Source organism: Pseudochaenichthys georgianus, chromosome 24, assembly GCF_902827115.2.
Source record: "Pseudochaenichthys georgianus chromosome 24, fPseGeo1.2, whole genome shotgun sequence".
Taxonomy (NCBI): domain Eukaryota; kingdom Metazoa; phylum Chordata; class Actinopteri; order Perciformes; family Channichthyidae; genus Pseudochaenichthys; species Pseudochaenichthys georgianus.
Genome location: NC_047526.1, coordinates 21695341 through 21721739, shown reverse-complemented (window position 1 = coordinate 21721739; position 26399 = coordinate 21695341). Strand labels below are relative to the sequence as shown.

The 26399-nt window shown below is 41.0% G+C and overlaps 1 protein-coding gene across 1 annotated transcript in view; it reads right to left on the bottom strand.

Moving 5' to 3' along the window:
* Positions 1-26145, bottom strand: part of usta (uronyl 2-sulfotransferase a) — a 58686-nt gene extending 32541 nt beyond the window's left edge. Inside the window, exon 1 of the mRNA XM_034076400.2 lies at positions 25673-26145. Coding sequence (XP_033932291.1) covers positions 25673-25907 — 235 coding nt within the window. The 5' untranslated portion in view covers positions 25908-26145. The remainder of the gene's footprint in view (positions 1-25672) is intronic.
* Between the last annotated feature and the right edge of the window lie 254 nt (positions 26146-26399).

Genomic DNA, 26399 nt, shown 5'->3' with positions numbered 1-26399 from the left:
ACAACCCTTTGATTTTGAGTGAGGGAGCGGCCCTCCATTAAGACTTGTAGCAGGACCCATCTACCTAATTACAGAAGAGAGTTAAGCTGAGGGTCAGGGTCGCCTCCCACTACGCCCTCATCACCTTTCAGTCACCCGAGAATCAACAATGGTCAGAGCTTTGTGAATAGAAATAGAAAAGCTTTGCCGTTGACATGTTATTGCAGGTGCTCAAAAAACCCAAACCTGGTAAGGAAGTTAATTTGTAGACTCTTCTCCCCTAAAAGATTGGTTATTCGAATGGAGTAGGAGGAGACAAATCCATCTGCAGGGGTTGGCACACTTCAGGATGACTGTCAGCATGTCATTTGTGGACACGAGTGTTTGCCACGGGGTGTACTGTATGAAAGGGACGTACCACTGATCTGATGACCCAGCAAAGGCCTGTTCACTGCGGCTGTGCAGCCCAGAATCCAAAAATAAGATGCATACTTTCAGGAACAGGAACAGAGAAAAAATTGTATTATTAGTGCAAAGAAAGGAGGAAACAAAAAGAGTATCTTGGATAATTACACAAGATAACCATCGATGTAAATACCTGTATTTTTATGTTTTAAAACAGTTACCAGGTAAAATGTTTGCGCTTAACAAGACAAACACGCCTTATGACAAGCTATAGCTTTCATAACAGACACACAATAATTAAGATCATTTATTCAAATCTTGCATTTTTTTTTGTGTTAAAGGGAAATGGAAACACTTTTCAAACTGCTTTCCATGCGACAATATTACCATTAGGAAATGTATTTATCTAGTCTATTTCCAATGTAAACGATCGAGATACGCGAATTTACTTTTTGAAATACGTGCCTAATGACCATGGGCGCTTCCATTGCTCCGGGACTTTTCCAGTGACGTCACTGATTGGGTACGGCTTCCTGGGCCAAAGCTCAATAACAAACAACATGGCGTGCAATGCACCAGTAGTTTACATTACAAGAAAACGGTCGTCGTCAGGAGTTTATTGTATTGCCCCAGGCTGCACAAATGGATTTTATACAAAGAAGGAAGAAGTACATTTCCATAGGATGCCACTAAAGGATGAGAAGCTGCTCAAAGTCCAGTCTGGATGCCTGGTTCAATACAAAACATTGGATTTGAAGCCAGGATCTGTTCCCACAATATTCGATTTCTCAACGTATGCAGTCGGGAACACCGACCGTCCCAGCACGTCGGCCGCGCAAGACAATGACAGTGTCAACAAACGTGAAGTTCGAGCCACCAAACGAGTTGCTTCAGCTGCCGAGAGAGAGGTAAATATTGCAGCACTACCAGATTACTAGCTCACACATGTATTTACTGACACAGTGTGACCTTATTAATTAACGCAATCGCGTCCAAACTAAATGGTAGCTATTATTATGATGCACAATAGAGAATTGGGGGTGTTCTATAGCTCAACTAATTAAACTGGCATACACACGCTCATCTGTCGAAAACAGCCCTAAAAAGGCTAGTATTGCTATTGATGGATGGTATTGCAGGACCCAGAGCGCACGGAGCACAGAGCGGACAGCAGATAACGGAATTGCAGTTGTATTGCTTATAGATTATCAGAACATTTCAAAGGGGACACAGCCCCATTGGATATTAACCTATGGATTAACTACATCATCGTTTTTATCGTTGTAATGCCATTGAAGACCAGACAATGAGGAAGGTAAGCCGTTAGCCTGGCGTATGTTAGTACCTAGCGCCACTTGTTTTGATGTACGTTTTTGTGGATAACCTCGCGAGTTTGTATCTTCCAGTGTTGAGGTGGGCACCGTTAGATTCTGTGTCTCCTTGCGATCATAAACGATGTGTTGGATGTGCGGCTAGGATAAGTAATAAGGGAGCTATCGGTGCAGTAATAGGTTAGCATTTTCGCTCGGGGCTAATTCAGAGGCTCACTGTTAGCATTGTGTTTTTTTAATTTTTTTATTCCGGATCGTATGCCACTCTATTCGACCGAATCGGTTCATAAGCATAGGCCATGGGATGCCTGGTAATTGTAGATGCTTCCACATCAATGTCATCTCCCGACGAATAGTCAAATTCATCGTTCAAAACGTCGATCTCATTGCAAAATTCCTCCATCGCTGCCATATCTGCTACGTTGTGTTGACTTTCGGTGGAGCGAAAACACAGCCAGTGACGTCACCATTTGGGACTCCCCTAACGGCGGCGGCCTGGTCCCGGAATTCCCCACCCGGCCGGCGGATAATTAATTTTCTTTTGGCGAGTAATATCATATACAATAAATATTACGATCAATATCCATTGTAAAATGAATAAACTACCGGAATATTATAACTGTAATTGGTGTTTCCTTTCCCCTTTAACAGTTGATCAGGTTCTGTATTTGGTCACCAGCATTTCAAACTTTACATCGAGGATAGCGCACTCTAACTGTCCCTCTCAAACTTCCATCAGTAGATTTCACACTTGACAAAGACCCCAGCTGAGTCATTTGATGTTTCAACATTTGAAGAGGCACTCGATGAGACTGAATGAAGCCAAGCAAAGTGAATAAAATCAAGAGGAGCATCACTCAAAGGCCATGTTGCTGTAGGATTCCTGCATTTCAAGTTTGAGGGGAAAAGAGGATTTCCATCACTTTCATAATGAAATGTCACAGCACAGAGCTGGGAAGGCTTTCCGGGTGCGTTTTACGTTGTGTTTTTGCAATATAATCAACGTAATGTGGGGGAGTAAAGTGCACTGAGTATTGCTCTTATGGCCACTAAGCCATTACATTTTTCTCTGCATTAGAAAAAACACGTATAATTCTTGACCCTGTGAGACCCCACTCAATCTGACGGACTGTCACATGTCTACTGACTTCCTCTGAAACAAATCTTTGAAATGAAGAAATTAGCAATGAAGTAGAACATTGGGTAAGTTGAAACCCTAATAGATGTCTGACCCCACACAGCCAAAGAAGAAGTAATCACTCATCAACTCGTCGGGCAGTAATGTGGATGCTTTTTTTCTATGTCTAAATTGCAATCATAGGAAAAAAAGATATGTAAGAATCTGAAATGACTGTTAATGACAGGATGTGATGCTGTCAGGGATGTCTGATAAACGACATGCTCTGTCAGCTACTTATAGCTAATTCACTTCCTCTTCAGAGAGCACCAGAGTGCTTAACGGTTTGTACCTCGTCTCTGCTTGTGGGCATTTGGGCCCGACACCAGCTGTCTTACCTTTCCTTATGGATAAAGAGCCTGCCGGCAGCCATTTTGCCTGACCAGTGCTTTCCCCCACATACCCCTACAAAATAAGTCAAATGGAGGGGACCTTTAAAGTTTTACTTTTAGATTGATGAATAATAATAAACAACATTATCCATTGAGTTGGGGGGGGGGGGGGGGGGGGGGATTTACACACAAAAATATGAGTTGTTTTAAAATGTTGCTAAAGATGTGAAGGGAAGCTACAGGTGTATTTTTGTGTGTGATGTATTTGGCATAGAAGTGTGTTAAGCGTATGGTATGTTTTGGGGTAAAAGCACATTATCTTCTCAGCAAAACACAAGAAACAAGTAAATGTGATTTAAGTCTTAACAAATCTATGTCATTTCTGAATATTATAATATAAGATAAATAGTGGTAGACCTTCCTAAAACAACCACAGCAGCAGTTACCCTTCAACAGCCAACCCATTAAACAGACCACAACTGGGCAACTACTTTTGCTTCTGGCCTCTGTTGCTTTGCACCAACAAGTTTCTCTCTCTCTCTATAAATCCACACTATTTTCCTTTTTATGAATGAAAAACAGCTGTCCTAATTGATTTTGTCTGAGAATGACCAAAAAAACACAGTATATTAATCCAACTCAAAAGTATAACTGTGAATCTGCAGTTTTACTTGCATTGGTATGGAGTATAAATTGTTTGAAATTGTTATAGATTTTTGTTTTTATGTCACCATATCTTATTTGTTAGTTTACTGTAATAGTCTTTCAATGTATCAGCAGTCTGGCTCGGCTGGGGTCGGAACAGAAGGTTCTGCCTGAGTGAAAGAAGCTAGAAAAACACCCTGCTTTAATTGTTTGTTTACGATACAGCTCCCTTGGCCCTGAGCCTCAACCAAGCCAAATCTGTTTTTTGAAAGAATCTATCTTCTTTCTTTTTTTTGGCATCACAAGCTTGTTTATCCCTTTATCCCTGTTCTTCATTGTCTACACGGAACTTAGTGCTGCTGACCAACAAAATAACATTTCTTTGGAAATGCCACAAAGCTCAATATATGCAATTCCCTTTCTATCACTAGTAATATTTCCCCCAAATAGATACAACTGGAAGCAATTAGCAAGAACAGGGATAAAGGAATTGGAAAGACAAAAAAGGATTACAATATGCTATTAAAATTGCTTTCATCATGACAATGTCGACTGAAAACATCAGCCAGTTTTGGGAACTGTAAATGATCTACACCCTGGTTTTAGGGTTCTGTGGTGATGCTGCTGACTCACTTATGAGGCATCTTAAACATAGATATAGGAAAACACAAAAAGATGGGTGCGCACTCATCACCACTAGCTGCACAATTACATCCAAACCAGACATTTCAGAGTCTCGGTGAACCAAATCTTAACATGTATTTTTGTATTTTTGCTGGCCTGTCATGTTGTGAGCCATCAATGGTTCTTTTTCTGCCTCCACTGTGAAAAACTAAAAGGCAGCCATTATGAAAACTAAGAGTGAGCAACTTCTGCTGTTACATGCCAAGAATCATTGATTTATATGTTTAAATGTTCCACACGGCTTCTATAAAGGATGGCGGCTTTCACCCACTGTGTGTGATTTCACACTGAGCGACAGCTATCTGCTTGCTTAAGGTTTCATGCTTGGATGTGCATGTAGCCACTGAGAGAGCCTGGAATATGAAAGTCCTGCATTCTGCTCTATCACAGTTTCACAGAGCAGTATGCTTTAAATACACAGCCAAGTCCATTTAAACACAAGTCTTAAAGACAGCCACATACACATGTTAGGAGAGTGGATAGGCTACACAATTTGGAATCAGAACTCACAGGGCACTCTCTTTGAGAGTAACATGAGTTAACATTGATAACATTCTCATATCAGTATGATAAATACTAAGGTGTAGCCAGGAGGCAGTTAGCTAAGCTCATTATACAGACTAACAAAGGCAAATGGCTGTGTCCAAAGGTAAAACAAATCAGCAAACAGCACCTCTGAGGATAACTTATTAGATGTACTGGTACACATAGCAGGAAACTTTAGCAGTTCCCCCTTGTATCCTGTCTTTATGCTAAGCTAAGCTAAATTGCTGCTGGCTGTAGGTTCTTATTTAGCATAAAAACAACAAACTCTTGGTAACAAAGGGAATGCCCCAAACGATTCCTTTAATAAGTTATTTCCTCTGTCTTCTTGTGGCATAAATGCACACATGGAGAAGGATTGTGGTGTGCAATGTAAATCACCTGCTCTCCTGCCCCCTGTGGGACCCTCTGTGGGGAAGTGCACAAAGTTCTGTACGTAAAAGAGAAAAGAGGCAGATTGGGGCAATGGAGGGAAGAGGGAAGACAAAAGTACCATATGAAGGGGGGATCTGAAAGAGCTGGTGAATTACTACACACTACCAGAATTCCTCTGGGTTGGTCATGTGACAGAATATTCAGGAAAAGCAGCTGCTCCGGCGAGGAAATGAAAAGAAATGAAAAAAAAGAAAGTCAGGGCGGAGGGTCAGAGGGGAAGAGTGAGAGACAGCGAGAAGGAAACAGGAACAAATTGTTATCCAATCAGTTTGTGAGCTCTCTGCAGAGGTAAGCAGGAGAAGATGAATTGCTTGCTGCCAGAGCTCACTCCATGGCCTGAAATGCCTTCAACAGAGAACACATAATGATTCCACCAGACACAAACAGATGTAGATACAGTGCCGTAAATACACTACACGCACTGGCACACATAAAAGCACTCAAATAAATACAGTATGTTTTCCAGTTCAGCCTTAACCTCTGTCTATTTGATATCTAATGGGATTATTTGTGAAAGGTAATGAAAATTAGGAGCTCACACAAAACACAAATTGATAATTATTGGCTGTAATTACTGAGCAGTATACTGCCTATGGAGTGTGATGGGATTGTATTGCTTCCTCACAGGAAGTGCTGGCCCAGGGGCTGAACCAGCTGTGAGAAAGACCCTTGCATTATGGACGATGACAGGAGATGCATGCATTCCTCTGTATATTGTTTGACGGAACTTGAATAACAACAATGTGAGTGTCCATGTGCGTATACGTGTCAACCATGTGTGAGTGAAACATGCACAAACAGAGGAAATATTTATTCTGATCCGTCGCAAATGTAAGATCAGCAGCAGTGGTTATCTTCTTCTGCTCAGTACGGCAGAGCCGCACGGTGCCCTGCAGAACAAACACACTGCATAAAGAGAGCCTGTGTGCTGCTACGTCTCACACTGGAGTGAGGGACAGAAAGGAGGTGAAGAGAGGCACCTCAAGAGCAAAAATGAATATTTGTGAGAGATAAAGGGCAGCAGTAATCTGCATTACGGCTTGAGAGCTGCATGACTACAAAATTACACTTGAAATTGGTGTTGATTTAAAACTATTGTTTACTTAATCCCTTATTTATTTCATATTTGTCCCTTATATCTCAGAGAAAGTGTTAAGTAGGACTGCTCTACTGCGGTTATCTCTGAGGACTAGTCTCTGTTTTGTCATAAAAGTGTATTTTCTGTAACGGTAAGTAGACAAACAAGTGATGAAATGATGGAATGGAAAACGAGACTAAAAGTAAAAAAATCTGAGCAGTTGTATAACTTTCTGGGTAGCCTTGTCAAAACTGAGATCATCTCATAAAACAAATATATCCACAAGGGTAAAAAGTGAGAGCTCGACACAATGTGTGACTGGTCCACTGACGCGTGCTCCCTTACTCTCGGGCCCCAACAATAGACCTTTACTGGACTGTTACTCTCCTCTGTTTGAGACAGAGAGGTGTGATTTCAGCACAAGGACAAATCATTCCAGATATACAGTAGCGACTCCTAAAGGTCAGACACTATCAGTAAATATTAAAGATATGTGAACAAGGCAAAGGATGGATATTATTAAAATGATTAAAATCCCACTTGACAGAAAGTGTTTTTTATCAAGAAAATAAATGCTGCCACATGTTATTATGCAAAAGTAAACATTTGTATCTGAATGAGCAATGTTTTGAGCTCTCAGAAATCAGAACACGAGCAAGGCCATCACTACGGCGGTGCTGGTCTTTTTAGGGACAGGAACAACGCAGGACGTCTTCCACAGCCCCAGCGCATTCTGGGAGAGGATATGGCTGTTGTGGAGGATTACAAATACCTGGGAGTGCACTTAGATAACAGACTGAACTGGAGGATCAACACTGACGCTGTGTACAAGAAGGGGATGAGCAGACTCTATTTTCTGAGGAAGCTGAGATCCTTCCATGTGTGCAGCAAGATGCTGGAGATCTTCTACCAGTCTGTTGTGGCCAGTGCTCTCTTCTTTTCTTCTTTGCTGCGGTCTGCTGGGGGGGGGGGGGGGGGCAGCATCAGAGCCGGTGACACCAGAAGGATCAATAAACTGATCAGGAATGCTGGGTCTGTCATCGGCATCAAGCTGGACCCCTTTGAAGCTGTGGTGGAGAGACACTGAACAGGCTGTTGTCCATCATGGATAACCCCCTCCCTCTCCACCTGCAGCTGGACAGACAGCGGAGCTCCTTCTCCATCAGACTGCTGCAGCTCCGCTGTCACAAGGACCGATACAGGAAACCATTCCTGCCCTGTGCAATAACTCTCTATAACAAATCACCTCTGGCTGGCAGAGAACTCTCTGCTCCACAGCTTCTCTTAACGCTTGACTTAAACTCCCACTGCACATTTTACATTCATATTCTATTTAATATTGAATAATCCATTCTTGCACTATAATATCCTGCATTATATTTCTTACTGGAAATTTGTATTTCTTTAACTTCTAACATTTTTAATGCTATTTTATTTTTATTTCTGAAATATTTTGGACAGTTTATTTCTTGTGTCTTAATCTTGTGTTTTTTATGCTGCTGTAACGCAAACATTTCCCAAATTGGGATCAATAAAGTATCTATCTATCTATCTATCTATCTATCTATCTATCTATCTATCTATCTATCTATCTATCTATCTATCTATCTATCTATCTATCTATCTATCTATCTATCTAACCAGCAAACTATAACTAGCTTTCATTCATAAACAACGTCTGACCGTCATTGTCATTTAAGGGTGGGGATGATATTAACTCTCAATGCGTTTTGACAGTCTACCTTTCAATGGTGAGCATTCATTCATGGGCCGAGACTACCTACTACTTTTCACACCTTTTTATGAAAAGAACATGTGAAAAACGAACATTGTGCTGAATATTGAGATGGCATGGGATCAGAACACACACAAACACATTCGTAACAAAACGATACTGCACTCACACCTAATTGTTACTGTATTGGTTTAGCAAGAGCATTCATTTCAAAAAGATTTAAAAAACGATGTATTTTTTTATCAAGAAAAGCAATGCTGCAATATGTTATTATGCAAAAGCAAACATTTGTATCTGAGTGTGCAATGTTTTGAGCTCTCAGGGCCATCGTACAATCAAAAATGTTTCTTCTCACTTCTGATAGGAAATCAGAACACTAGCTTCATCTTGCGAGCATGCCAGGAAGTTTTCCACACATGTTCAATAGCTGATTTATTTAAATGAGAAAAATGCTTTACTTCAATCCCCCTAATAAATCATCATTTTAATAATATTTGGGAAATAGTTATTATTTGGTAATTACCACAAAAAACACATCCAAGCCATTACTCTTTCTCTCCACCTGTTTTCAACTATTTTCCATAAACAGCAGTGTAGCTGCTAAGACTTTGTTTGTGTGTTTCTGCAATTATTTATACTCAGAAAAGCATTTTAAATATATGTACGCACATGCACACTCGGTACTTTGCATGTGTACAATGTATAACAAGAGTGTGCGAAACCCCAAACCTGGTCTAATTACACAGCGGATGGTGGCAGAGCCTCTGTGCCTCCATCATCTGTTACATAAATACTCATTTGACCCAAACTGGTCTGCAGGGCTGGTCAGTGCTGGGTTAAACCGCTGCCGGACCGGGACGCTGCCCCTCCCTTGTTTTGTGCTCAGTGTTTTGTCAATATGTGAGTGATTGAATGTAGGAGTAAATTATATGTGTAGTTTTAACATTTGTCTGCATCTACATTGTCTGGGAAAAAACTGAGAAATGTGTGTTTATGTGTGTGTGTGTGTGTGTGTGTGTGTGTGTGTGTGTGTGTGTGTGTGTGTGTGTGTGTGTGTGTGTGTGTGTGTGTGTGTGTGTGTGTGTGTGTGTGTGTGTGTGTTACAGTGTGCAAGGACATTTTACAGTGCCGTTACCAGAAGCCACAGGATGTGCGTCTGCAGCAGACCACCTTGTACCCCATGACATCACCGCACTGCTTCCTGAAACTTTCTAACACGTAATCTTTTCCCTACCATCATCAGGTGCTAAATAAAGTGCATTTGCCATGTGTTGAGCACATGTTTGTGACGTTGCACTTCCCCAGTGAAGAAGGAGAGCACTTTAACAAACTTTGTAATAACAGTTGAGGCACAATGTAACATGCTGCATAATGAAAAACACATGTCTTATCTTTACTACACACTATCCTGACAGAACAGATTTTTTTAACATTGAAATAAAATGTTTTATTCTACAGAAGCGAACAAACAAAACAGAATGGAAATGTTTGAACAGTTTGGTGCTAATGCAGTGAGAGTCGTTTGGCACTTCACACAGAACCACAGTGGCCAAAAAGAGAACAAAAGACAACAACGGAGAAATAAACAACAGATGTTAGCTCTCACTTCCAAGAACAACAAAGTATTTATAGATAAAGCCTTTGAAACAACAGGCTGAATACTGCACTAACAATCAGGGCATTTTTAAATCCATCCAACATCATCATGAATCACATTCTACAGCTCAATCTGAAGTCAGCTGGAGTGACCACTGCAACAAAAATAATCACATCCGAATAACCTCAAGAGGAAATGGATTTGCTTTTAGACCATATGAAATGTAAAGTTTGAAGTGATTGATTTAAAAAGTTTTGTTAGAATTAAATAAGAACTTATAGGTTAATGCCCAGTGTGCATAAGAGACATGGGAAAACCTCAAAAAGCAGCACGTTAAGTGTTATTATATCATATATCGTGTTTCACAACACGATATATGATATAATAAGGCAACACACATACACCTCACATTAGTCTTAGGTCAGCTGATTCATATTGACTGTGGGATGTAACAGTGTAGAGAAGCATGAACTATGATCCCTCTGGAGAAACAGCGGAAGTTGTGTGCTTACTATTTTTATCACCATAGTATTTCTTTGTGAAAAACAAGTCAATGTTTGTGGGAGTCATTGGAAAAGGCCAGGACATTCAGATTTAGAGTATTTTAAGACTCTTCCATAAGAGGAGGCTTGATCTAGAGGGATTGTACACATGATGAAACGTCATCTTCGCAGACATTGTGTCTCTGTGAAATGTGGCTCTATTCCTGTTTTACCCAGGGTTAAGGGTCGGGAGCAAACAAGGAGGCCGATGGTTGTGTATAGTTCATAACAATGATATGATATGTCAATTCATTTAGCTAGTTAATTACCTCTGTGCTTCTAATGGCTTAATTTCCCATCATCTATAACAGCATCTCCGCACAGATGCCGCTGCCACTACCAGCCGCCAGGAGAGAGCTAGTTGGACCCTGTTGCCTCCTCAAATAGCCCCTATTAGCCCCCCCTAGACAAATATGATAACCGATTGAAACAGTGGACTATTAAGCCTTCAAGTATTACAGCTACCTGGCAATGATAAAGAGACTGGTCAATAACGTTACTAATGAGAACATTGTTCTCTTCTGATGAGTTTGTTTCTAATAAGAAACGCACAATGAGCTTATAAGTATGACTACATTTTATTTTTGCCCTCTCATCCTCTGGCACCGCAACCCAAACCATCATTTCTAAAGGAGAAGCAATGAATACATTTACACCTATAATGGGTCATTAGGAACTTAACTTTCTTTATAGAGAGGGTTTCCTATAGTACCAACTGAGGGTCGCTTTATTTCTTCTCTCCTTCTGTTGTTAGGGCGGGTTGAAGGTGCTAAATCTCCCTCCGCTGTGATACGTTACAGTATATCACATCTTGGCTAGGGGCAGCACACTGAAACCCTGTGCTGTACTCCCCCAGCAGACACCCTGCTGAGCCACACACTCCCTCACACACACATATAGCTACTGTACACATGCAACGCAAGGCAGAGGCAAACAAACACAGCATCTGCACGCCAACACTGTTGATTCATGCTAATACTGGGCTGGTAGAGCTCTGCAGTGTTAAGGTGAGGGAAACTCTCTCACCCTTGACTGGCCTCTTGGAAACATGGGCACTGCTTCAAAATCAGACCAAACACTAGCTCACAGAGAGAGCTGCGGCAAACTATAACTAGCTTTCATTCATAAACACCATCTGACGGTCAGATCATTGTCATTTGAGGGTGGGGATGATATTAACTCTCAATCGGATTTTGGCAGTCTGCCTTTCAATGGTGAGCATTAATTCATGGTCCTTGGCTGGTATTGGTCTACTTTTCACACCTTTTTATGAAAAGAAGGTGTGAAAAGTTAACATCGTGCTGAATATTGAGATGGCATGGGATCAGAAAACTAAAAAAACATTTCAGAAGAAAACGGTTCGGCACTCACACCTAATTTTTACTGTATTGGTTTAGCAAGAGCTGGATCCAAGTTACATTTGAAATCTCAATATATGTGAGTCACTATAATTCATGAGACACAAGAACAAAACCACAGAAAAGCACTTCTCATGTATTCGTATTCCTCTGGCCCATATGCTCCTGGTTACAAACGTAGACAGTCTGCACAGGCCTGTAATCAATGTGTCATGTTGCTTTTAGCTCGGCCTATAAATATACAAGGAGGAATCTGTCCCACTCGGTAAGACTATGGTCCGGGAGATGACATTGTAAAAGTGATTAAGGAAAAGGAAGAGATAAGGACAACAAGGGAGAGAAGAGATAAAGGGAGCCAAAAAGTATTAATCAGGTTAATGAGGAAACATTGCGGTGGAGGACGGTCTGCTCTCCCACCTGTTTCCCTAAAAATAATTTCAAGGCACAGACGTCAACCAGAACACATACACTCCTGGAAAGCTTGGTTTGAGCGATGTGGCTTTGCATCTCAGTGGAGCGACGCAGCATTTTGTGGGGAGGATAACCCACATGGGCCGAGTTTCTGCTGGTCCTTCAACCCCTTTATTTGGACCACTGGGATCCTTTACTCTTATAAATAGACAGGCTACAACTTGTACGCTAAAGTCTATATTAACATATGTTAGTGAGCAATCTGTGCCTCAGCATTAATGAATAAGGGTATTGATGCACAGGTTTACTAATACAGTAATGTAGCCTACTATGAGAACATCTCCTTATTTAACTTGAAGGCTCAGTTGGTAACTTTTATAAAAATAACTTATAACTTAATATTTGCTTAAACTGTCACTATAGTATATACTGACAAAAGTTCATGAGACAGGAAAAAAACAAAACAGGTTCACATGCCGTCTTCTTGATGCTAACCCGGGAAACATTGAAATACTATTTGGATCTGAATACTAATGTCACCATTGGGTATCTATATGTGATCTTTAGTTGTGTTTTGTGGAGAAAACAACAAATTCACAATGACCTCCTTTCATCATGTCCACATGCTGCTTAAATATACGGGCAATGAATTGTGGTCATTGTAGTTTACTGGCATAACTTCAGCGCTGGATTCCTTTTATTGAGCAACACCACCAGGAAACTCCAGAGATAGAAATCCAAAAGGGTGCATCAAAACAGCAGTAACAAACTACATGTGCTGACTTTTTTCTGAATGTTTTGTATGTTTACTTGTCACTAACTGCACTGGGGTGCCAGCTGTGAGTGCAGGCTCCAGGCTCCAGCTAAGCGTGGCCTTGAAGATCGAGCTCTCTTTAATTTAGCAATGTGGGCTAGGCTACGCTAGCTTGTGGTCAGCGGTTCGCTTCACTCCTTCAGAAACAACTCGTTGAAACAGAGCGGCTAATTATGGACAAGTTGACACTAAGGTACATGCTTGAGACATGAAGCAAAACAACCTGTTATGAGACGAAGCACAACAACCTGGGAAAAAACATACAGGAAACACACTTGCACATGAAAGATAGATATGGTAAGCTGCGCTAGAGAGACCTAGATTTCGTTTTTGGAGAGACTGTGGAAAACATTTAAAATAAACAGACTTCTTTAACTATATTTTCCCTTAAGCTATATTTACAAACAGACATACACAAAAGTGCTATTTTCCCCTCAGACAGCAACATTTTCCAGGGAACATTATATCAATCTGTCAAGTACGTATAGGCATCATCATATTTATGTCTTAATGGACTGAAATCAGCAAACTGAATTTTTTTCCGAAAAGCAGTTGTACATTCATAAACAAATATAAGATTGTGCACACTTGGCATCACTGACAAGGGGATGCTTGTTTACACACCAGCAAACTCTCTCTCACAGATAAAAGATGTGTAAACTGTTTACACATGGACATGAATGGTCACGCTAATGGTTGGAGGAAGATACAGGGGAGCTCTGAGAGACAGTGGTTTTGAAATCTAGGGGTTTAGGATTTAATGCAACTGCATGTAGTGATTAGAGACACAAACGCTCCAGCTGGCAATACCACACAGCCAATGATCTCAGTGGTGTGTGTGTGTGTGCGTGCGTGCGTGCGTGCGTGCGTGCGTGCGTGTGTGTGTGTGTGTGTGTGTGTGTGTAGTGCAAAAAAAGAGGCTGCATTTGCTCTCCAGGAAATAATTCTCCTTCCAAGTTTTTTTGCAGTCTGCCAGAAGGGTAGAATAGAGAAGCCAGGGTGAAAGTGGAAAAAGAGAATATAGGAATTAAAAAAAGGAAGAAAAGGTAGGCTGGGTAAACTGTGTAAGAGAGCGTGTCAAAAGAGAATTTTTGTGGTAAAGAATTAGAACAGATTTGGGCCAGAATACTGATGGATTTACAGAACAGGAAGGTCCAACTGGCACAATGTCAGCCCAGTCCAAGCCAGACTGGTGCCGCAGGAAAGGGACGGGACGGGGGGCCAAGAAGCAGGCAAGTTTCTCCGGGCCAGGCCAGTGGAAACACTACACAACCAGGATCTGGGCCAGTGAACCAGGCCAGACAACTGATGGCTTTTCAAGGGGCGTAGCGACACTGTGGTTTTAAGACTCAGACCTGAACTACAGAGTTTCCCATTTAACCTCAAGTTGGGTTGATCTGAGGTCCTAACATGACCTTTGAACTCTTGTTAAAGGAGAAACTAGCTTTACTGTGGAGGCTTACATTCCTGAACCTCTGTGCTTGGTCACAAAGTAACTAAAGGGAAAACACTTCCATTTCAGTCTGTCACTCTCTCTTCCAAACACACTAGTCAAATGCAACCCATCATTCTCCAATCATGTAATTACGACCAATCACCACGCCCGCTGACTCTTGTGCTTAACCAATGCCCTGCCGAGAATAAAGGAGTCAACCTCAGTTTAACCGGAAGGGAAAAATAAAAACTTCTTGGAAGCTGAGTGTTTGTGTGTCTAAGGACTTTGTTAACATGGATGGTGTTGCTTTCACTGAAGATTTCCATTCTGAACATCTGGAAAATGTGGCTACTCCAACAGACCAGAACATTTGTACATGGTTACAGCTTAGACCTGCAGCGCTACACTATGTCTCAGTTGCGGCTTTAACAGACAAGGGATCTAATGTTTGGAGGGTAAACACAAAGAAAAAAATATCTGGATATTGAAGATCATAGGTGTGACAGTTGAAGTCAAGATGTGGATTTTAGCACCAACCCTCAGTTTTATGGAGAGGGTATGCTGTGCTGTCAGCTGCATTTTGCACTTCTGTCTATATATGATAGACAGTTGATGAAAGAAAAGTGTGTAAGAAAAAAGAAAGAGGGGCTGCTATGAGAGAACGAGGGAGACAAAGATGGGTTTCAGAGGAGGAGAGCACATTTTGAGACATAAGTGTGACATTTGGCTCAAGTGAGGTTTGCTTTCCACGGGAGACGACCACATTCCATCTGAACATTTCAAATATGCTTTTCAGGCCGTTCTCAGAGCGTCCACCCCTTCATTTTGCCATCAGTACATTAATCTGTCCAAGCCGAGACAAGCAGCTCTAGAGCAATAAAATATCCATATTCTCCAAGGACAGTTACTGTAGAACTCCTCTGGTTGTTCACAAGGAGTCATGATTGAAAAAGTATTCAAATTTTTTTTGTGTCGAGTGCAGTGCAAAACCCGAAAGAACAAGAATTGCCTCAGTTTAAAGTTGGTAAATGAGAAGAAAAAGTAAGAAAACTGACATTTATCTACATTTAATTTGACTATAAACGTACAGAGTCACATACAAAGCCTGTCAGTGTGAACACATTACACTTAAAGGTTGTCAACACCTTAAGGGATCATTTTAAGTGACCTTAAAGCCGACACAACAGACTGACGTACAGTTATACTGCAGGCTGACTTTCTGAATGACCAGCAGAGCTAAAGACCTGCTGCATACAGCTTTGTTTGTAAGAGTGGGTGGGAGTGGTCAGAAGACATTTTTGCAGCTTTACTCTTTATTTATTTTGGCTTTAAGATATGTGGAGTGGCTCTGTAAAAACTATCTTTCTCTGAAGAAAAATAAATGCATTCTTTGTGGTTTGTGTAAAGAGAGTGTTGCCTGTAAAATCACTAAAGATGGAGTGTAAAACACAGACCAGCTTTTAGACTAAACAAAGAAAAAGTTGCGTTACAATAAAATAACGTTATAGTAATTTATTGCGAAAAGCAAATTAGAAATGAAAGAATGGACTATTTAAAGCAGCTGAAAGAGTCTTTGAGTATCTTGGTCTTCCCTTCATCTGAGTAATGTTGTGTTTTATCTAAAGGTATCTAAATATGTATACATGAATGTGCTCTCACACAAATAAGCAAAATCACATATACTTTCATTGTCTTGCAGAATTTATGTCCAACATTTTTGGAGCGAACAGGTAATTGCAGAGCAGATGAAAGACCCCCATAATCAAAAAGTTTAAGGCTGTAAAAAATGATAATCTGTAATTATGTGTAGTCTCACACAAAGGTTACTTCTGATGTCTTTGAAAAACCCCACACCTGACTTTGCCCTGAGGCCTCAGTCCTGGTGTCGGGCAAAATAACGTTCAGTAAGTCTGCGAGCTGTTTACTTACAGAAGGGAAAGCAACGGCAGAGCTATTTATTAAATTACATTAATAAAGACAGAAGAATCAATGGTTTACTTGCACAGTCAACTAATACTGTTTGGGTTCATACAAGTAACCCTTTTCACATAAACATAGCCATGGCCCATGGGACATATTGTAGTTGCTTTACCAAGTTGTCATTTTGCATATATATTGAATTTCTAGCAGGCAGCAAAAAATCTGTCTTTCTCAATCTACAGTACTCAAATGAAGCCAAAACAGGAATGGGCTATATCAAACTTTGAAGTGCAGGGCAACACAATTCCCCAAACCAGCACACAGTGGTTTTAACAACCTGGGTTGGGCATTACCGCTCTATCTGCCCGCTATATGTTTAAAGCTGCTATTTTAAACCCCTGTATACTTTTTTCATTGCTATGAAATGAGGCTAGCAGACAGAGCTGTGGTAAACTCACTCAGAACAAAGATTGGCAGAGTTCCTTGAACAAGGTATGCCGCTAGCCACCGGGCACTGCAGCATGTTTCTCCTTAACAAGTCCCATAACAACCAATTACTTGGCTTCAGGCTGTCTGTTTGCCACCATGGCCTGAAAAAGTCAGACTCCAGTTGTGTGATCAAATTGGAAAATAATTGCTTGACTTCAGTGACCACACAGACCTGCTGTGTGGTGACAAGTGTATATGCGGCCAGTGTAACGGAAACAAGAGCTCAACATGTGGGGTGTTCAGTGGCAATAAACAGAGGAATGTGAAGAGCTTCAAACACTCGCCAGAGTAAACAAAGAAACTTCCCAAATAGGCTAACAACACCAGGGCACACAGATATGAGAAAGGGCAAAGCTTTTACGAAAACCAACATTGCTCACAAAGCAATTATTCTGCTTCTAATTCTCACATAAAAGGACCTCCATTCAGATTAGAGGTCTCCTTACTTCTGGACGAACGGGGCGGTGCTGATTAGAGCAGGCCATTCAGTTTACATGTTGTAAGCTGACACCTCATTTCTCACAGGACCTCTATTTATCCTGGCACTGATCTTTTAAATCATGGGATATATGAAGACGCCCTCTCACAAGCATCAGCCAGAGTACCACCCAGTGGCTGTGGGCCCCGAGCGACCCACCCGCTCACGCACCACCACAGGACACAACATAAAAGTCACCACAACCAGTCATCATCAGTGTCTTGGCAACCCCTAAAACCAGCAAAAGTTCCTAAAAACAACCCCCTTCTGAGCCGATTTATAACTTGGCTATAAAGAGTACGAAAGGCTAAAATTAATAGACTCACGCTTTAAGCTGCGTGGAACATCATACCTCACTTTTACATTAGGTCGGGATATAAAACCTTAGTTCATAATAGTTCATCATTTTGGGACCACACTTACTCATTTTCTTGCCAAAAGTTGAGAATATTGATATCCTCCTCAGACCATTAAAGGCATAGTACAATATTTTGGTAAAGGCACTTCTTTTCAGAGTTAGATTAGACGGCCAATACCACTTCCAAATCTCTCAGTTAAATATAAGACTGGATACTGGGGGGGAAAGTGAGCTTGGCTTTATGAACACTATCAATGTTTTAATTAAATTGTTTCTTCAATGTCCTTGGTGGTATTCATGCAATGGTACAGCACACAAGTTTAATCAAAAACCACAAATGTATCTGAGATTCCTCCTGGGTTATAACATTTATTGCTCAGCAAGCCTTGAAGAACAGTTGCAGTTGAACAGCGTTGGTACATTGGCAATTTTTTCCCCCATCTGCTCTCATTTCGTGTGGTGAAAACAAATGCACTAATGGAGGATAATTACCCTGTGTTGTTTTAGCATTTGCCCGTCTCAATGGAGAGAGTAATAGCAGCCTCTCAGGCATGGAGATGGTAATTGGTAATGCTAATTGCTTCTATTATGTAATAACGTGGTGAACATGAAGCGCTTTTTCCAAAATGATTTCATATCATTTTCATAACGGAGAAAAATAAAGAAAGCAACAGATCATCAATTTTTTTAACTAATGCAAAATGACATAAGCTAATCTGTTCACAGCATGCAGAACCAAGTGCTTAGAACAATAATGAAATATTGATTTAATTTTTTTGTTTTGTTTTAAATCTTGGAATTAATGTCTGTGTTTCTTTGGTTTCTTTATTGACCTCTAAACCCAATTAACAAGCTGGCATTAGAAAGCAGGTAAATAAACAGAGCATAGCTAGCCTCTGCTCACAGGGGGGCTGCTTGTATTACGAGCCCTCTGATTGTTTTGGCATTTAGGCTGGATGTGACGTTAGTTAGGAGTTGTTTTGTTTTTTCGGAGGCAATGCTTAGTTTTGCTCGACACTTCCATGAGGACTAACACATCGTAGGAGGAGGGAGGAAGTTGTACTGCCTTCAACTCCTAATGAGCCTCTTCAGATGGAGGTGTTGGGTGGATGCAAAATATTATTCCATCTTCACCCCTTAAACGTGACATTACCTTAGAGCAGCAGTCTTAAGTATTCAATTTATGCATGTTTTTGCTTCGGTTTGCCAGCTCTGCTCAAATATTGCTCTTTCAAAAAACTAAAATAATAGGATTGAGGGAATAAATAGGCATTTCAAGTATTTCTCCACATGACCAACTTGAGCCCACAGTCTGCCTAGTCTACCTGGCAACCCTGTACATCATTTTTAAAATCTGGAATGACAGCTTGACCAACACTTGCCTGGTTTTTAATTTGTTTGACACTTTTGTAAATTGCCTGAACTCTGTCACTTTGAACCAAGAGTCTGTTTCACTAAATGTGTCACTTTGAAGAACAGAATATGACCGGATGAAATAAAGACCTCAGTTTTAATATCCTCCAACAGGAAGCGGGCGTTCTGGTGTGAATGGAGTGGCGAGGTTGCTCCAAAAATCACACTTCAATGTTAGCCTCGCTCAACAAAGCGGTTTTGCTTAAGTGAAGTTTGTGTGTCACTCTCTTAAAAAAACAAGTGAGTTATGATCTAAGAAAGGAGATATTTTATCTACCACAATGTGATGAGAGGATATTTATCTTTCATTTTTCCTTCAAGTTGCTTAATGCTTTTTCATTACTTCAAGGCAATAGTATTTGCTTTATGAAGATATTGATGAACGTTGTTATTGAATGAGCATAACATGTGGTCGCAATAGCACATCAAATATACTGTATTCTACACACATGGTTCAATGTAACATATTTCAGAACTTTGGCTTTTGATTATATATTCAAGCTTGTCTGAATGAATGGTCCCTCCAGCGTGTCTAGCAGTTTGGAAGAGTTTAAACTCAAACATGTCAGTGTCTATCCAATCAGAACTTGTAATTAGCAAAGTGTACAGCATCACTGAAGCACTTTGCATTGTCCACATCAAGCTCACAGCAGGCAACCTTTCACGTTCCCTCTCTGTATTACTCCCCAAGGCAAGGCAAGGCAAGTTTATTTATATAGCACTTTTCAACGCAAGGCAATTCAAAGTGCTTTACAAAAAATGAAAGACATTAAGCATTGAAAAAGAAAAGCTAATAAAATAAACATTAAAAGGAAAAATACATGGATAAAAGTTACAGTGCAGTCCCCACACTTTCTTCTGAGTGTAAAGTTTATTTAAAATCACGACTCATACCCAATGGTCAATCACCATTATACCACTATACTTTATTTTAATTCATAGTTGGTTTTCATTCATTTACTGGCCAGCATTACTGTTAATTAAACAGAAACTGACATACCTGTCTAATCCTCAACACTTCCCTGGACAGTTACTGACAAGTTTCATTTCATTTCATTTTTATTTGTCCCGCTCATGGTACGCAAAATCAAATGTACAATAATTGCCAACAAAACATGACTAAAACACCATTGAGCGAAAAGGAGCAGGGAGAAGAATACAATCTTATATGACCTGCCCCTTTATAAAAAAAACTAAATAAATACAAATAGATGGTCTGCCCTTCATAATAATTTTTTTTTTTTCACAGCCAAGCATATCAGTATCTTAGGATACTAAGAGAAACACAAAAAAATACTTATTTCCCACTTGACGGTTAATGGAAAGAAACAAAACAACAAAAAACAACACCAAAACATCACATGTATAAGGAAAAGAAAAGTGCAACACCCTCATCTGAGTCCTACTGGAAGTTCAATTCATTTGTGTGAGTATTTTATGGTTTTTAACGTGTTAATGAATCATGTAGGGAGGATCATGAACCGTACAAACACAGAGCAAGGCCTGTGTCCTTAAGAGTCCTCGAAAGTACATTACATGTGTTCACATGGAGGGTTTCGGCACCCTATATCCTGACTAAACCAGAAAGATCCATCTCAATAACTAGGAGATTTAAGAGAACAGAGAATGATCCTTCGACTGTTTGGCTCTCTTGGCTCTGAAGAGCTACAAGAGGATGACGTGCAATATTGAAGACAGCTAAAGCTGGCTCCATGGCTTCAAACTCTGGAATGGGCGAGTCTTTGCTAAATCCTTTCATATTTCACTCTAAATATGTTGCATTTTAATCAAACTGGGGCCAATTGAGACCATATACAGAGTCCAGAAATGACTACTAATCACTTAGTCACAGTCAGGGTGGCCAACAGTGGTAGAAATAATTATCCACTTCAAAAACAGAACTTGGAGCTTCTCGAGAATCTGCTACACAGTCAGGTGTGATTTGGGTTCCCACATAAAGTCACACACAATATTGCAAGACAGACACATCACTCATATGGTTTTTGGCAAGGCTGCTGGATTGGTAAAGGTAATAGTGAAAGGAGATTAAGAAAGTGTGAGAGAGTCCATGACAGGCAATTGACCCGGGACCCACGTTTGAGTTTCTGCAGTTAAACGCTGAGTGACACGCTCAAACACCAACCTCCCCGCTGGCCCAAACAAAACAGAGTCTGTTCCCCTCTAAAGAGCGTTGGACTGAAACACACACATGCAAAATTCACACGCACACACACTCACACAAAATGAACTATTCTCTTTCCCGTACACACCCACGGCCACATTAACTTACACCACCAGGAACCTTCACATTCATCTTGGCACAGTGCAGTCAAAAGTAACACAAGTATAGATGCTCAAAACTTGCAGTTAGATTCCCCGTCACACACAAGCAGTTATCAAAAGGCATACATTAATTTCCTGTCTTTTTCTCGTTAGTTCCAGTTTCCAATTCCAGTTTGTGGGCTGGAGTTTTCAGTTCCCTTTTTTCACAACCTGTTACTCTGTCCCATCCATGACTGGACAGAAAAAGTAGATTGAAGACTGGAAGAGAGACTCTGTAATTGATGGGGGTAAGGGTGACAGAGAAAAAACCTGTGGAACATTCATTTCTATGCCAAAATAACTTTCCTTCAAACCAGTTCAAAACATAAGAATATTCTGCACAGGAAGCTCTCCACCTTCCTTCCTTTCTACCAGATGTCTTGATGTTCTACCCAAGACTACATCTGAAGCCTATGGATCTAAAGTTCCCTCTACTTCTCTTCTCCCGTACAACATAAATTACTTCTCTGACAACAACACAACAAGTTTTACCTCAAAAGTCATATAAATCCCATTTAAAAAATGATCATACATAAAGAAAATACGACTTATTAATCACTTTAACGTGTCATCTATCCACTAGCAGTCTTCAGATTGTGGAACAAAGCACTTTCTCCTCGCCCCATCATCGTAATGAGCAAAGAAGATTACTCACCATGACCCTGACGGAGGTGCTACAGTGTGTTTGTGTCACAGTTACATAAGTACCCCCCCCCCCCCTGAGGTCAATAGAGGAGTCAGTGTGTGAGACAGGCTCAGGCCCTTAGGGTCTCTGTGCTCCAGTCAAGATCACGTCATGCAGGTGGGCCCACTCATTCATCTTTTAATAGAGGGGCTCGCTGCTCTCATGGCCTACATGCTGAATTACTAGATTTGTCTGCATCTGTTTTCTGGTCTGGTTGTGCTAATAGTACATATTTTTGCTTTATCCTGTATGATAAGGGGTTTGAGATTCAACTTATAACTTGTGTGTGTGTGTGTGTGCAGTGTTTCCCACAGATCTGAAATATACTTGGGCGGGTGGTGGCAGGTAAAAAAAAGTTTTAACAACATGTTTATTTATTGACTTTTCATTCCTCTATAATCATTTTGCGCAAAGATGGCACTGTTTGTCAGAGCACTTCATCCTTCTGGGATTTCAGCTCCAACGCCTGTGTGTATGGGAACACCTCTGGTGCTGGTCCATTAACTGCCAGTGTTTCCCACAGATCTGTTTCTCACATATCCCAAATAGCGGTAGTGGTGGTAGCGGGGGGGGGGGGGGTGAGGTGACGTGCAACAAGATTAACCTTTCTGTTGGTCGCTTGTTAGCAGACCCTTCACGCGATGGCAGAGCGAACAGGTACAGGCAGGGCCCATAATGATAGCCCTATAGTTTAAATCTACTACCCACACATGAACATATGGAAATGGGTTACTATTTAAAAAAATAAATGTATTTATAAATGTATTTAGGAACCTATCCATGTGATTTTTAGTGGGGGTCGACCTCAAATCCTCTATGGGGGTCCAGGGGCATGCCCCCCCCCCCCCCCCCCCCGGTAAGATTTTATTTTAGAGTTAAATGCATCAATCTGGTGCATTTTGAGGGGAACATGAGACTAGATCTATGGAAACACCTATATTAAACAGAACTGTATACATTTCAATAATCCTAAAATCATGGCCATAACCAATAACATACCATTTCCAATATGAAAAAAACACTGAAACTTGTTTATTAATTTATTTTTGGTTCATTTATAGTTGTGAGTGTGTCTGTGCTCCTGAATCAGCCTCTCCTGTCTCCCTCCTATCCTCCCTACTTCTCTTTGAGGCAGCAGCAAAGACTAGTTTTCTCTCAACAAGTTTTAAAAGTGTATCTTGCCTTTTTTCACCTTAATATGTGTTTACATAACTGGTGACCACACCGTTTGAGACCCACTGAGAACTTAGACTAAGTTAACTACTAAACACTCAGAGAGTCCTTTACCTCACCTGAGCTGAGGTTATCCCGAGCTTGAATGACACAGAGACCAATCAAGGGTTTTGATTTATGATCTGTATGACAATGGCCATGTTGGCAGGCCACATCATGTGGACAGCCAGTCACCCTGTGTGAGGCAGGCCAGAAGGAGGCGAGATCAGTGCAAGTGAGCAGGGGATCATTGTCCACAAGTTAATCGATCGCAGATGGCGTCGTGGTCACAGACGAATACAAAAAAATATTATATAAAAAAAAATTATTAAAAAAACAAAAACCTAAATGGGTCGCGAAATATACTTGGGCGGCCGTTAATATACCTGGGCGGCCCGCCCAAGTATAGTCTATGTGTGGGAAACCCTGTTGTGTGTGTGTGTGTGTGTGTGTGTGTGTGTGTGTGTGTGTGTGTGTGTGTGTGTGTGTGTGTGTGTGTGTGTGTGTGTGTGTGTGTGTGTGTGTGTGTGTGTGTGTGTGTGTGTGTGTGTGTGTGTGTGTGTGTGTGTGTGTGTGTGTGTGTGTGTGTGTGTGTGTGTGTGTGTGTGTACCTTTAGGTTGCAGAGCATTCTTAGAAGCAGAGTGCTTCTTAGTGAGGGAATAAGTGTAAGATACATTACAACAGTCAGACTGTGCCCATTACAGTGGCTTTTGGAAATTATTGCACATTAATAATGTATTGTATTGACTGCTGCAACATCTAAATCACATTCAGGGCTGCAATGATTCTTTGGAGTGACTATATGCTTCAGTGTGTATAGAGTCTGCACGGGCACTAACGCTGCATTTTTAAATTAAAATAAAGCTTTAAAACTGGCTTTCAATTTGTTCAGCACATTATTTTAAAAAACATTGTTCCGGTACTTTAAATTCTACATGGCAAATGTATGTGTTTGTTTTGCAACACTTGACCAAATCACAATGATTTTCTGACAGCTGCTCTGTGCAAGCGTGTGTGTGTCCACAGGAAACCAATCTGACCCACGGGATTAGTGGCTGACTTGGTGAGTGACTCTTATTCTGTTCCAGATGTTTATCACGTCATAAAGCCTCAAGCACTCTGCGAGAAATAGGTAGGAACACAAACTCCTTTCAACACACAAACCCATGTCCCAGCTGCATCCCAAGTTGTAGCAGTGACAGACAGACATGTCGATAAGAAGTGTATCAGCCACTGAAGCACACACACACACACACACACACACACACACACACACACACACACACACACACACACACACACACACACACACACACACACACACACACACACCTGCACGCACACTTTAAAAAAAAAAATTGTTATATCTAATCCAGCCTGACATCAGAACAGAGCTGTCATATGTCTTATCGTTTCTTCTTGTTATCACTTGGTAAAGCATAATGATAGTAATATAAGTGCCAAGTCATATCTAGGGAAATATCATTGTGTGTGATCTCAAGTGTTCCCTTCAGGGTAGTTATTTGAAATGTATTTGATATGAAAACAGTTGGCAACTTCATATCAGAACAGACAACTCCACATTCCCTTTACTGTATCAATTATCTTATCAATCAGGTCCAAGTCATAGCATGTTCTCCTCTACTAAAACACCAGCATACATTTAGCCTTTAGAAAACTGTTGCGCTTGGTCCACCGGTGCCAGTAATGAGCGCCGTGTGGCTGGAGCGCATCAGCTGGCTGTACAAGAAGAGGTGTCAGTCATAATCCACATACAGTATGAATCTTTACAGTTGCTAAATTCTTGTTACCATAATAGATCCCAATCTACCTCGGACAAGTCAGAACTGATATCCAAATGTTGCAAAGAGAAGTGCATTCCTTTCGGTTTTTAGTGTGAATTAGTGGACTTTTAAAGAACGGAGGGATATTACATTTTAAAAACAGAGACAGCATTCAAATATAATTATTTCCGCATTTAGTTGAATGCGTCTAAATTAGGTTCGCTTGGAGCAACTTTGGTGGTTTAAGGGTTATGAATGATGAAAATAAATTAACTTTGAGGTAAATGGGGTCGCTGGGACACTTAGCCTCCGGTTGCATTCACAAAAGAGACTTTTTCCCAAAAGCCAGCGTGAGATTCAAACGTTGATAAACCTCTTTTCTTTTTGGATCAACTTTGATTTAAAGATCTAACCGAAGCAGGACGTGTAGACTTTCAGTGCAACTTCTATTCAAAAAACTATCTTTGATGACGCGCTTAAGCCAGCAGAGGAAAATGAAAAGTTCTTACCGAGATACTGTCGGATGTCCAGCAGGATTTTAGGGGGTCCTCCGTTCAGCTGGTAAAACAGAGAGGCAAAACAGAAGAGGAACAGCGTAGCCATGCAGAAACCATAACCTCGCAAGGAAAATCGCAGCGGTAGGGCAGAGAGTAAGCTGTACTTTATGTTGTTTCGCTCTCTAACGTGGTTGGGAGTCTGGTTGTTGTTGCTGTTAAGGGAACTGCTGCTGAAATTCTTCATCATCTCCTCCTCACAAAGTGCCGTGAAAAGTCACCCATCCGCATGTGGAAAGTGAAACTTGTCGCTTAGAGAGCATTTGAGTCGGACGGCCAGTTGTTTTGGAGACGCGCAGGCTCTCCTCAGCTGCCGCAGCCACGGGGTTGTTTTCTGCGCACAGCGTTTCGCTTCTGCTCGGTCCCTCTCGTTTGCCCTCGTTGGATAAGTGTTCCTTCCTTCCGTGCTTCCAGTCGAGTTAAGGGTCCATCCCTCTGCTCGGAGTCTTTTGGGTGTCAGATTACTGAACGTGGAAAGAGGAAAAACTTCCACCTCATACAAGATTTGATTTGGAATCAAGTGCGTAAAACAGCGTCACCCAGTGTTCGGGGAGGGAGGGGGCAAGTAGTCGGTGGGCATTCATTGAAACGAGTTTGATTTGTAGCAGCCAAGAGACTGATAGGAGACTGTGGAAAGAGTTCTGCGAATTTACAAGTTTCATTTCAGTGAAGTGGAAGTTTC